General features: G+C 39.7%; 1 protein-coding gene across 1 annotated transcript in view; it reads right to left on the bottom strand.

The window, feature by feature from the left end:
* CDH8 (cadherin 8) overlaps positions 1–14,259 on the bottom strand; it is a 190,378-nt gene that overhangs the window by 76,000 nt on the left and 100,119 nt on the right. Inside the window, exons 5-6 of the mRNA XM_084644378.1 lie at positions 12,622–12,809; positions 9,938–10,191 (exon numbers count right to left, since the gene is read on the bottom strand). Of these exons, the coding sequence (XP_084500504.1) occupies positions 9,938–10,191; positions 12,622–12,809 (442 nt within the window). The remainder of the gene's footprint in view (positions 1–9,937; positions 10,192–12,621; positions 12,810–14,259) is intronic.

Below are 14,259 nucleotides of genomic sequence, written 5' to 3'. Positions count from 1 at the left end.
CCCCACCTCCAACCGAAAGCCTAAGGTGTATCATATTAATTCTCTAAAGCCCTTTTATTCCAGAGAATTAAAGGTTTGTCAGTTTACAGCCCAGGGAGGAGACGATGCTGAGTGGCCTGAAGGTGTCTACTACGAAGGGAAATGTGCTGGTGGTGTGGAAGAGGTGAACCTCTCCATGACCCTTGGGCGTATGCAGCGACAGCAGATCCAGGAGCTGTGCACTAGCTACGCGCCAACGTTCTCAGCCACCCCAGGACTGACTGAACGGGCATACCACTCCATTGACACAGGTAATGCTCACCCAATTAGGGTCCAACCTTACCGGGTGTCTCCTCAAGCTAAAACTGCTATAGAACGGGAGATCCAGGATATGTTACAGATGGGTGTAATCCGCCCCTCTGAAAGTGCATGGGCATCTCCAGTGGTTCTAGTTCCCAAACCAGATGGGGAAATACGTTTTTGCGTGGACTACCGTAAGCTAAATGCTGTAACTCGCCCAGACAACTATCCCATGCCACGCACAGATGAACTATTAGAGAAACTGGGAAGGGCCCAGTTCATCTCTACCTTGGACTTAACCAAGGGGTACTGGCAGGTACCGCTAGATGAATCTGCCAAGGAAAGGTCAGCCTTCATCACACATCTCGGGCTGTATGAATTTAATGTACTCCCTTTCGGGCTGCGAAATGCACCCGCCACTTTCCAAAGACTTGTAGATGGTCTCCTAGCGGGATTAGGAGAATATGCAGTCGCCTACCTTGACGATGTGGCCATATTTTCGGATTCCTGGGCAGACCACCTGGAACATCTACAAAAAGTCCTTGAGCGCATAAGGGAGGCAGGACTAACTGTTAAGGCTAAGAAGTGTCAAATAGGCCTAAACAGAGTGACTTACTGTCAAGGTTCCTCCCCGACTCTGAACTCTAGGGTACAGATGTGGGGACCTGCATGAAAAACCTCCTAAGCTTATCTTTACCAGCTTAGGTCAAAACTTCCCCAAGGTAACAAATATTACCCCCGTTATCCTTGGAATGGCCGCTACCACCACCAAACTAATACTGGTTACTGGGGAAGAGCTGTTTGGACGCGTCCTTCCCCCCAAAATACTTCCCAAAACCTTGCACCCCACTTCCTGGACAAGGTTTGGTAAAAAGCCTCACCAATTTGCCTAGGTGACTACAGACCCAGACCCTTGGATCTTAAGAACAATGAACAATCCTCCCAACACTTGCACCCCCCCCTTTCCTGGGAAATGTTGGATAAAAAGCCTCACTAATTTGCATAGGTGACCACAAACCCAAACCCTTGGATCTGAGAACAATGAAAAAGCATTCAGTGTTTTACAAGAAGACTTTTAATAAAAAATAGAAGTAAATAGAAATAAAGAAATTCCCCCTGTAAAATCAGGATGGTATATATCTTACAGGGTAATTAGATTAAAAAAACATAGAGAACCCCTCTAGGCAAAACCTTAAGTTACAAAAAAGATACACAGACAGAAATAGTTATTCTATTCAGCACAATTCTTTTCTCAGCCATTTAAAGAAATCATAATCTAACACATACCTAGCTAGATTACTTACTAAAAGTTCTAAGACTCCATTCCTGTTCTGTCCCCGGCCAAGACGACTACAGACAGACACACAAACCCTTTGTTTCTCTCCCTCCTCCCAGCTTTTGAAAGTATCTTGTCTCCTCATTGGTCATTTTGGTCAGGTGCCAGCGAGGTTACCTTTAGCTTCTTAACCCTTTACAGGTGAGAGGAGCTTTCCCCTGGCCAGGAGGGATTTCAAAGGGGTTTACCCTTCCCTTTATATTTATGACACTTACCTTGGACACCAGGTGGGTCAAGGAACTATCAGCCCCCTACAGGCCAAAGTGGATGCTATCCAAAAGTGGCCTGTCCCAAAGTCAAAGAAACAGGTTCAATCCTTCTTAGGCTTGGCCGGTTATTACAGACGATTTGTACCGCACTACAGCCAAATCGCTGCCCCACTGACAGACCTAACCAAAAAGAAACAGCCAAATGCTGTTCAGTGGACCGGAAAGTGTCAGAAGGCCTTTAACAAGCTTAAAGCGACACTCATGTCTGACCCTGTACTAAGGGCCCCAGACTTTGACAAACCGTTCCTAGTAACCACAGATGCATCCGAGCGTGGTGTGGGAGCAGTTTTAATGCAGAAAGGACCTGATCAAGAATTCCACCCTGTAGTGTTTCTCAGCAAAAAACTGTCTGAGAGGGAAAGCAACTGGTCAGTCACTGAAAAAGAATGTTATGCCATTGTCTACGCTCTGGAAAAGCTACGCCCATATGTTTGGGGACGGCGTTTCCACCTGCAAACCGACCATGCTGCACTAAAGTGGCTTCACACTGTCAAAGAAACTAACAAAAAACTTCTTCGGTGGAGTTTAGCTCTCCAAGATTTTGATTTCGACATTCAACACATCTCAGGAGCTTCTAACAAAGTGGCTGATGCACTCTCCCGTGAAAGTTTCCCAGAATCAACTGGTTAAAATCGTCCTTGAGATGTGGAAAATATTGTTAGTCTTTATGTACTTGGTAGTATATTTAGAGATGCATGTGTCTTATTAACTCTGTTTCCTAGAGCTCCAGGAAGAAATCCCAGCCAGTGTTTCACCCTAGCTGAGATTTGGGGGGCGTGTCATAAATATAAAGGGAAGGGTAAACCCCTTTGAAATCCCTCCTGGCCAGGGGAAAGCTCCTCTCACCTGTAAAGGGTTAAGAAGCTAAAGGTAACCTCGCTGGCACCTGACCAAAATGACCAATGAGGAGACAAGATACTTTCAAAAGCTGGGAGGAGGGAGAGAAACAAATGGTCTGTGTCTGTTTGTAGTCGTCTTGGCCAGGGACAGAACAGGAATGGAGTCTTAGAAGTTTTAGTAAGTAATCTAGCTAGGTATGTGTTAGATTATGATTTCTTTAAATGGCTAAGAAAAGAATTGTGCTGAATAGAATAACTATTTCTGTCTGTGTATCTTTTTTGTAACTTAAGGTTTTGCCTAGAGGGGTTCTCTATGTTTTTGAATCTAATTACCCTGTAAGATATCTACCATCCTGATTTTACAGGGGGGATTTCTTTATTTCTATTTACTTCTATTTTTTATTAAAAGTCTTCTTGTAAAACACTGAATGCTTTTTCATTGTTCTCAGATCCAAGGGTTTGGGTCTGTGGTCACCTATGCAAATTGGTGAGGCTTTTTATCCAACATTTCCCAGGAAAGGGGGAGTGCAAGTGTTGGGAGGATTGTTCATTGTTCTTAAGATCCAAGGGTCTGGGTCTGTAGTCACCTAGGCAAATTGGTGAGGCTTTTTACCAAACCTTGTCCAGGAAGTGGGGTGCAAGGTTTTGGGAAGTATTTTGGGGGGAAGGACGCGTCCAAACAGCTCTTCCCCAGTAACCAGTATTAGTTTGGTGGTGGTAGCGGCCATTCCAAGGATAACGGGGGTAATATTTTGTACCTTGGGGAAGTTTTGACCTAAGCTGGTAAAGATAAGCTTAGGAGGTTTTTCATGCAGGTCCCCACATCTGTACCCTAGAGTTCAGAGTGGGGGAGGAACCTTGACATGCATTAAAAATAAAACATTACTTAACACTATTACATGGGGTTACAAGGTTGCCAAGAGGGAAAAATCCCCTCTTGACTATAAATTAAGAAATATCTTGTACAAAGTAAAAAAATAAATAAAATCTGCAGTGCCATGAACTTGGGGAGACTAATATCATATATGAAGCTACCTTTTCATGATAATGATTATAGCTCTTTTTAATGGAGCTGCATTGTCAAATATATACATGATACATAAAATATACATTTCTATAAAAATGGAAAAGAATATCTCAGAAAATAATATCCTTTGAAATTGCCATAGTAACACCACAGGCTATTTGGACTTTTTTTTTTTTGGCTAGTTTATTAAACTGTGCAGGAGAAAATAGGTGGTGTGATCATAGATTCCTTTAGCAAAAGACTCTGGGCCTGAATCTGATGCTCTCACTAGATTTACCTTGGTGCATCTCCACTGACTTAATTTGAGTTATTCTTGATTTACATCAAGATAAAGAGAGCAGAATGCAACTTTCATAGTTGAAAACTCTCCTTTGCTGATCCTGCTGAGATCTGAATCACAATATTGATCCTATAAATCACCCTATCTCAGTGATGCCAGGCAAAGAGGGCATGTTACTTGGTGACTGAGAAGCAGCTGTACCGAAGAAAGGTAAAAAAATGTTGTATTGAGGTTTTTAAGGCCTGCTGTTAATTAAGAAAATGATGCACTGCCGCCAAAGATGAAGTCTCTCCAGTATGAATTTGAGGGAAACCTTCCACAATGAAGCTTACTTCTCTCACAGAGAGAGACTGAAGGGCAGTGATCATCTCTGAATTTATAGGAGGGCAGAGTGTGTATAGAAAGCACAAGTTATTATGCATGCTTTTGCTATGCATTTTGGACCAAAACTTGGCCAAGGCAATAAAACAACAGAAATATGAAATGAGCAGCACTGGAATAAGTCAGAACATATTTGAAGACGAACTTAGAATGATAAAAGATGCTGATGTGATACATTGAGCCACTATAGAGCAGTTTGACTACCTTTACTCAAGTTCAGCAGTGGAACTCCCTACAGAGTAAGGTGCTACTCATTGTGATTAAGAGTATCCCTAGACACAAGTTTAGAACTATAAACTACACATTTATGAAAGTTTTGATGGAATTTGGTAACTGTCTGATTAGCGCACGTTTGAAAAAAGTCTGTTCAAATTTGTGACTATTTTACATCAGGAAAGTTTAAAAGTGAACCAGTGACTAAATAATTTGGAACAGAGAAATTGTAAACGTAGAGAAAAGAAGCAGAGTTGATCCTTATAAAATATAACACTGGATTATGAGATGCGGACATTCTATGAGATGCACAAAGAAAATAGCTTTGCTTGGCCATATATTTTTTTCCATATGGACATATTTTAGAATTGATATCTGTGACAATGTTCCTCCTCTGCCTCAGTGGGTCCTGCACTTATTGGCGGATTTGCTTGCCTCAGAGATTCACGGCAGCCCTCAGTTTGGCCACTCTTGCTAGTCGCTCAAACCTGCCATCCACTCAGCTAACCTCATCACTGGCCAGCATGGGGGAAATGGAGAACAATCCCCAGTCTCTGTGTGCCACCTAGTGGGTCGGGGACAAGGCAGATCCCTTTCCAATTTAGACCTTCCCTTCTGGTGTTTCTCACAGACCAGGTCAAGTCCTCCTGTGTCCGATCAGGAGTTGGGGGGATGGGAGGGAACCCGGGCCCAGACTCTACCCCGGGTTCCAGACCAGGGCCCTGTGGATAACCGCTGTCCACAATGTTCCCTGTATCAGCTGCGTGACAGCTACAACATCCTGGGCTACTTCCCCATAGCCTTCCCCCCAGCACCTGCTTTATCCTCCCTGCAGGATCTTCCTCCTGAAGCCTGATCACGCTTGAACTCTTCACTCCTCCAGCAGCACACCTTCTCACTCCCTGCTTCTGGCACACCCCCCTACTAACTGATGGGAGGTCCTTTTTAAACCAGGTGTCCTGATTAGCCTGCCTGCCATAATTGAATCTAGAAAGTTCTTAATTGGCTCCACGTATCTTGATTAGCTTGCCTGTCTTAATTGGTTCTGGCAGGTTCCTGATTGCTCTCAGGCAGCCCCTGCTCTGGTCACTCAGGGAACAGAAAACTGTTCATCCAGTGGCCAATATATTTGCCTTCTACCAGACTCCTGTATCCCACTGGTCTGGGTTTGTCACATATCAATAAATAAATCATATGCAAGGGAATACCATAACAGATAATTAAGACAGAATCAACAGCTGGATCTTACATAACTACTTTCCTACTTCACAGAGCACTAGTATCCTTCCACTGCAAGACCTACAGCCAGACAGAGGTAGTGTGAGAATGGCCGCATTACACATACACACAAAGCCTCATCCTTCAGTCTGTCCTGCCACAACTCCCTTTGAATATAATGGAGTTTTGCTGGTATGAAGATTGCAGAATTCAGAATTGAGCAAATCTGTTTGCTATAGGTTATTGCTGTCCCTTATTACCCTTCCTGACAAACAATCACTCAACTGGGCTGGGACCAAACTGTGAGGCTATGAAGAGAAGTAAGACACCCTCTACCACCATTTAGACCAGGGTTTCTCAAACTGTGGGTCAGTACCCAAACTGGGTAATCAGAATGGGTCATATGGTAGGTCCTGTGGCTCCTATTCTCTGGGGCTGGCTGGGCTCACCCCCCTTCTCCAGGCACTGCAACCTCTGGGGTCCAAGCACCATTCAAGTTTAGCCTAGCCATCATGATGATGGGAGGCATGGGCGCTGATTCTGTGGGTGCTCTGTGGGTTGTCCGGGGCTGGAGCATCCATGGGGGGGGGGAAATGGTGGGTGCTGAGCACCGGCAACCCCCTTAACAGAACCCCCCCCCGGGCCTCCTGCCCACTGGTGGGCCCCACCGATCAGCACTCAGTAGGCCACCCAGCCTGTCTGGGTTAGGAGGGCACAACCAAAAAAACTGGGGGGCATGTGACCCCACACATCACCTCTGGTAGGGGAGGAAATATGCTTGCTTGTCCCAGGCGCTAAAATGCCTAGTCTGACACAGGGCCTCCATGTCAGACTACTCACTGGGTCTTAACAGGCCATACATATTTACAAATGGATTCTGAGCCCAAAAAGTTTGAGAGCAATTGATCTAGATGGTGCTTTCTGCATCTCAGCTGAAGTGATGGGAGAGAGCAAGGATGGAAAACACAGTACTTCACAAAATCATAAATCTCCCTGAAATTTCATTTGGGAGCAAATAAAGGGGAAAACATCCTATTTTGACATTTTTGGAATAAAATGTTTTGATTTTTCCTTTCAAAACAACTTTGTTTCCATTTTTTAAAAAAATGTATAATATAATTTTTTTGAAATATCAAAATCAAAACAAAACATTTTGTTTCAGCCCAAATGATTTATTTTTTATTTTTTAAATTTTCTTTCAGACTATTTTAAAATGTGTGGGTTTTGTTCCAAAATTGGGACAAAAACAAATTTTGAAATCTCAAAATCCTCCACAAAATGGATTTTAAATTTTATGCCCAGCTCTAGTGGATAATAGAGCTATTGTAGAGATGCAAGGACTCATGACTTTCTTTTATCTTTTAAAATAATTTGGCTAAGAGATAAAAATATATTTAAATTCACTCGGCCTGTCTGCAACCAACTAGTGCTATACTAGCTAGTGCCAGAATTAACCAGTCGTATGCCAAAAATAAGCATGAAAATGCAGAAAATTACACTGTGTACTTTTATCATTTAGTTAACAAGAAAATACTGTGGAAAGATGACAACTTTTTAAAAAAAATAGCCCGATCATCTATTGTATTTATTTTTTAAAGAAAAAAAATTGAATTTACACTAAAGAATTCGGCATTTCTCATTTTAATAGGCTTGGTTCTGTCCTTTCTTATATCAAGGGTATCTGTGGTATCTATATAATTTTATCAAGAACTAGAATTACCTGGTTCTGCCATTCAGTCTGTATAAGATTTTGGAGAACATCATGAGAGATGTACCATGTGCACATAAGGTGAAGAAAGGGAAGACTTAACCATGTTACACATCCAAAGGGGAATAAAGCAAGGAAGTGGTTCAGATGTCAGGGCTGGGGAATGGGCAACTTTGCCTAGGGGTTAGCGTTAGACATGTGCCGAGGGTCCAGAAGCCAATTACCAGGAATCAGTCTGGGTTGGAACACCATGAGATTAGAATTGGGAGAAACCAGAAGGCAGGGATCAAGAATCAGTTATCAAGTGTCAGGCCAAGTTAGGATACCAGCAGGTCACGCTCAGAAGGCAGAAACAGGTAAACACCAGTGGTCCATGACAGGATGAATCCCTCTTGTACAGACAATTTCCTGTTTCCTCCTCTGGCTTAAATAGGGGCTGCAGCCCAATCAAGAGACTTGGAGTTCTCCCAGTCAGAGTGTAGAGATCATGTGCCCCAGTTAGGCTTCATGAACTCTTGTCCTAGCTGCTGTCTGTGAGCTGCCAGATGGAGGATTGGAGGGTGATGAATCCACAGAATTAGGGTTTGAGGCCCCTGTGCCTGACATCAGGCAGATCAAGATGTGTGTATTTTTTCTTCCCTTTTTTTTCTGCAATTTTTTTAATCCTGAGAAAATATGCTGTGCCATTCAAAATAAAGATGTGTCAGTAATTTTTAATTGACTCTATCAGCACTTCTCATAGTCCCTCTGTTGACAATGACAAAAGGGGTTCCAATTAACATTAATTTGGATGTGCCCATTAGGAAGTAGGCTGTAATCATCCATTAATTTCACAAAAGAAACTGAAGAGTTATTAGATGTTAACAATCTTTCGTCACTACTAAACTTAACTACATTTTAATTGATGACCTAAAGGTGAAAGGCTCCCTGCTAATGGTAATCTTCCAAACAAACCAGTCCTACAGGAGCTAACTTTTCTGATTCTGCTGAGGAAACAATAATTTCCTGTTACTGTAAGCTAGTCAAACTTAGTGTGCAACATTAGGCTCATCGTGTGATATGGTAAATGATGGTGGTCAGAAAATGGGTGATATGGGTGTAAATGGGTATACATTTAAAATGGGTGTAAATGTGATATAGTAAATGATGTAAATGATGGTGGTAAGAACATAAGAACATAAGAATGGCCATACTGGGTCAGACCAAAGGTCCATCCAGCCCAGTATCCTGTTTACCGACAGTGGCCAATGCCAGGTGCCCCAGAGGGAGTGAACCTAACAGGTAATGATCTAGTGATCTCTCTCCTGCCATCCATCTGTACCCTCTGACAAACAGAGACTAGGAACACCATTCCTTACCCATCCTGGCTGATAGCCATTAATGGATTTAACCTCCATGCATTTATCCATGGGTGTAAGTGGTAAAATAATGTAATTAGCATCATTTTGACATCCTTATGTGTGCAAAATGAGTATAAACTTATACATCATGAGGGAGGAAAGGTGTGGTGATGGATAATCTTATCAGAAGTCATATGGCTTCAACTTTACCAAATCTTTCAAAATATATGCTCACTGTGGGACTGACTCTGCAGTCTATTTTGATAAGAGTTTTATTGACTTTAAAAGGAGTTTTGCCTGAGCAAATTGTTCCGCATTGGGCCCAGAATTCCTTCATACAGCAAACAAAGTGTTCTTTTGAAACTATCTGATGTTATCACATAAGATATTAGCAAAGGGAAAAGATGTGTGTGAATAAAAAACCAGACAGAAATAATCCTAATTTGCATAAAACCTTAATAGTGGATTTTATCTAATTTGGGTCAGATCAAAGAGGGATAAAATATAAATGAAAGAAAAGAAGCAAAATTCTTCCCTGATGTAAACACTGCTCTTTTCATTGGCATTAAAGCAGGGATGAGTTTGGTTTAAGAAATTCAGTACAGACTATAAAAGAAATATTTCCAACATTACAGCCAATTATGTGGAATTGCTTGTACTCAGGATTGTTAACAAGCAAGCTGGAGGATTATTTCAGACTAAACACAGTAAGTGAAATAAACATTAATGTGTCAAATGCTGTGCTCAGATTTCTTATATCCCTATATGTCTTATATCCATTTCATTCCCATTGTTGGACAAGACAACTGAATTGGGAAAGAAACCACACAGCTTATGTTTTTATATATGAAAATGATTTGATTAGAAGTGTGACATATAACGCAGCAAAGCTGTTTTTCAAGTGAAACACAGAAAGACAATGCTTTCTCAAAAATGAAACATGGAGAGTGAGAACAAACTGCTATCCACTCTATCATCCATTGCACTAAAAATATACTTAGAATTCTGACAGCAGCTTCTTTAATGATAACTTTAAAGCAGCACTACCTTATAGGACTAGAAGACACATCAGGGTCATGAGAGGTCACCTGACCAATCACAGAGTTAATAGCAGCATTTTCATGCACTTCCAGTAGATAAGTAGGTGATGAAAAGACTGGTGGTTCATCAGCATCCTCCACTACAATTTTTACGGTTGCTGTATCCTTGAATGGTCCTCCACTGATGAAGCGAGGATCAATATGAACGTTGGCTGCTTCTACCTTCAGAGTATAGGATTTTTTGGTCTCAAAGTCCAGGGGCTGTTAAGAATGACAAAGATAAATGACTTGCACTAATGACCAGAGAAGCCAGAACAAATAAATATAATGCTGATAGATGAAAGTTACATGCATTTAAGTACGTTCACTAAGTTTTCATGCAATCACTTCCTATTCCCTGAACTCCAACCTGTAAATTATCTGGGCATTTATTGATATGTTTAGTATTTAGCCTCAGTGAAAGCAGTCCCTCATCTTTTTTTCCTCACTAGAAATTCACAATGATATATTCTCTCTTATGAATTGTACAATCACAATTTCATGTTAGATTCAAGATAAAATTTTACTGGTGATTGATTACCTGATGTGCATGATAATCATGCATTTAATCAGTGTTCTCTTAATTGGAGATAAGGATAAATCTTATATAAGCTCCATGTGGAGTAAATATATATTTTTTTAGAACAGTGTGAAAAAATGTAAAGAACTAGCAATTATTGTTCTTTACACAGAAGAGGCATTATGCAGAGCAATTTAGAAATAATCATGAAAAATATTTTAATATTACTACACCTCAAATAACTCTTTGCATCAGTATTTATAGGGATAAATGAGGCAGATGTGTCTCAGGAATTTCTTATAACTACTGCAATTTATATTGCTGTATCGTTCTTTAATTTCAGACAGATAAACATGAAGCCATAACTCTAATCCACCAATGTAACTTCACCATCATTGCCACTGTTTTTGATATTTTATTTCTGTACATCAAAATGTAAAATTTGGAAAAAATGTCATTGATGTAAAGGAATGACTCATATAGTAAAAAGCAAGTCTATGATATGTAAGAATTTATGAGTATATAAGATTCAGATCTACAGTTTCATGCACATCTGCGTCAGTATATTCACAATATAATTCTCATGTCTCAGAAGGATTAAAATTTCAAAAACACAAATTTGTTAAGCTTTGAAAGATTTGCATTACAATGTTCAATGGAAAAAAGAAAAGGACAGAGAAGTCTCAAATCTGCAATGCAAATGCAAACAAGAACACAAGCAGGCATTACAAAACTCTTTCAGAACTCTCTGAAAGCTTTAAATATATATTCTTACTTTGAAAATTTGTGTTGATTTTTAGATATGAATCCAGCTCTAATTGGACTTTGCTCTTTCTCAACAATTTCTAGAAAACATGACAAGCACTTGCTTCTCTGTCTACTCAGAAATTACTAAGCTTTTGTACTTATGAATAGGTGATTGTAGATCAGCATATTCACAATTTGCCAATCACACCTTCTGTATCATTTTTAGCAATTTCAAATTCTTCATGATAATGACAGTATCCCATAGAATTTGTCACACCTAGTCCCCAGAGTACCATATTCAAAATTTACTCTACATTGTCTGAAATGCTATGAATTTAAAACTGCAGGGGGGCAGGAAGAAATAAAAGAAGAAAAGACATTACATACATTTTCTGCTATAGAGAACAAAAGTGGTTATTGCTGTCAGGATGAATATGCGAAACAACAGTATGTTAGATGATCAGTTATGAAATAACTGGTGAGGGAAACAGGGCAAAAGGCTAATTGCTTTAGTTTATAAAGTAGGCCCACAGCATACAATAATTAACAGAGTATAGGAGCCTGTATCATGTCTTTAACCTGTGGAAAAAAGAATCTAAAGCACAGATGCATACATAGTTTTTCTTTTCTTTATATATTTCTTATGAGTAGGTCTGCACTGTAAATGTATAATAAACCATTTTCATTGGTAGAGGTCTACATTCTGACCTCTTTAATCTAATAACAGCCACAAAGTTGAATGTTAACTATCTAGACATATTTGATCCTTATCTTCCAGCTAGAACATAATGTAGAAATTTATTATATTTGTTTAATTACAAAAGACTATTTTGCTTTATGGTAGGCATGAAATTCAAACACTTTCATGATCACTTTTATAATGTTATCATTTATAGTCATATTTAGAGTCAGGTTTCTAAAAGATGTGAGTGTTGCTATTGACTTCAGTGGAACCAGGATTTCACCCCAGATGTCTTCTGTATGTACATGGCTAGATGAGTGCCTCTTCAGACAGGCAAGTACACAACCCTCCATGTTGCATACACACATGCAGTAAGTACACACACAAAAAGGAGTACTGGACCTGAAGCTTTACTTTGAGCCTGCATTTGCCACCATAACTCATGCTGGGTAGTTCCTTACATCATGATTTGGTCCACGTAAATCACTACTCATGGAGTAAAGTAGTGTTCTACATGAGTAGGGGTGGCAGAATTGGTCTCTCTGGATTACAGATACTTTATTACTCATGAAATTATATATTAACCAATCAGGATTCAACTAGCCATACAGCTGGCCAAATACCATAAAAAAATTATTTGACCAATGGCGAAACTGAATAATTGTAAATGGATGAAAGTTAATTGTACACAATTGTCATTTACCTTTCTCAGTCTAATAATACCATCCTGAGTCTGAGCCTCTGACGTGATTTCAAATATATCCATTCCATCTCCTTCAATGATGTCATAGGATGATTTAGCATTTTCTCCAATATCCAGGTCATTTGCTTTAACCCTTCCTATTGGCTCCCCAAGAGCAATGTCTTCCATTACTGAGAAGTGATACAGACCTTACAAACAAGAGGAAAAGACTAAACATTAACCCTGATTCTAGTTTCCCCTTCTTGCTCTTTGTTCATCTCTGTTTCCCCAAAGTACATGCTTGAGATGTGCAACCGATACAAACCACATTAAAACAAATTATTTACTTAAAGCTGCATAATCTGCTCCATACAGGGGAATGCTCTGTTGACTCAATGTGAATGTTCTTCTTTTCACTTACTATATTATCCCATCTCCTGCCTACAGGGATGTTCAGTGTTGCCAAACATAAAATATTAAGCTATTTTCAGCACAGAAAGATGCAATGTGTAATTTACTGCAAGGCACTTTTGAACTTACCTTTGTATTTACAGACTTGTAGACCATTTTTGATAAAATCCAATTACTAAACTTCAGCTTGTGCCCTGCAGCAAACTGATCAGATACATTAAAGATGTCTCTTGTGACTTAAAATCCTCACTGCTCTGTAGACCATAAACTTTACCTTCTAGTACTTTCTGGTCAGAATCTAATTGGTCTGTATATTTTCTTCTGTGAGATAGAAAACTCACTAATTAGGAGAGAGGCAGGAAATGTCCTCCAACTCATGTTTCAAAGGAAATAATGCCTACTTCATAATGACGGATTACCATCTTTACAATTTTGCCAAGGGATGACTTAATCCCAATGGAAAGCCCTATATGTGACCTGCATTATGTGAAAATTCAGTAATTGTATTTTATTTCTTATTTTAATCAGTAACTTCAGACACCTTTATATTCAAATCGGGTTTATTTAAAGGAGATACAAAGTCTGTTTTTATTGAAATACCATGTTTTATCCCTCAGATTACTAGTGTGTTAAGAAGAGAATCAAATTTGGATGAAATATCTTCCTGGTTTTAGCAAAGACCTGGAGGCCAGTAGATGCATGCAAAGCATGCATGGCTTCTGCTTTCTGAAATCCTCTACAGATGGCCAAATTATTGCAGCTTCTTAATAATTTCTCCCCATTGTAGCTACAGGTAAGGGCTGAGCATGTCACCTTCAGGACTGTTTGTTAGTTGGAAGAATTTAAACTTTGCAGACAAGTATGTTACAAACATCCTGTGGTAGAGGATCTGGACCTGTTCTTTTCATTCCCTCTCAATGACAGTTTGCTACACCACAATGTGTGATTTTTAGCTGAATATGCTGCTTTTCGTTTTCTGAAACCATGATTTGCTGTTATGCTAATTAGTGTATTAACTACACTGACAACATTCCAATATGAGTAAGGAAACGGGCAAATATACAAAATATGTAAATATATACATTGGATATCAAAAAGCATATATATATAGTCTTCCCTAAAATTAACTGGATTCCTTCCCAAATTTTTCCTTTTCACTTTACACCAACTCTCTCTAGAGGAGTTCATCTCTTTTGATGTCATTAACATTTGTGTCACTGTGTTTACTGTATACAACTGACATTTGCA

Source organism: Lepidochelys olivacea, assembly GCF_965140295.1.
Source record: "Lepidochelys olivacea isolate rLepOli2 genome assembly, chromosome: 12".
Taxonomy (NCBI): Eukaryota; Metazoa; Chordata; order Testudines; family Cheloniidae; genus Lepidochelys; species Lepidochelys olivacea.
Note: the sequence above shows the minus strand (reverse complement) of the source record. Positions and strands in the feature narration are given on the sequence as shown.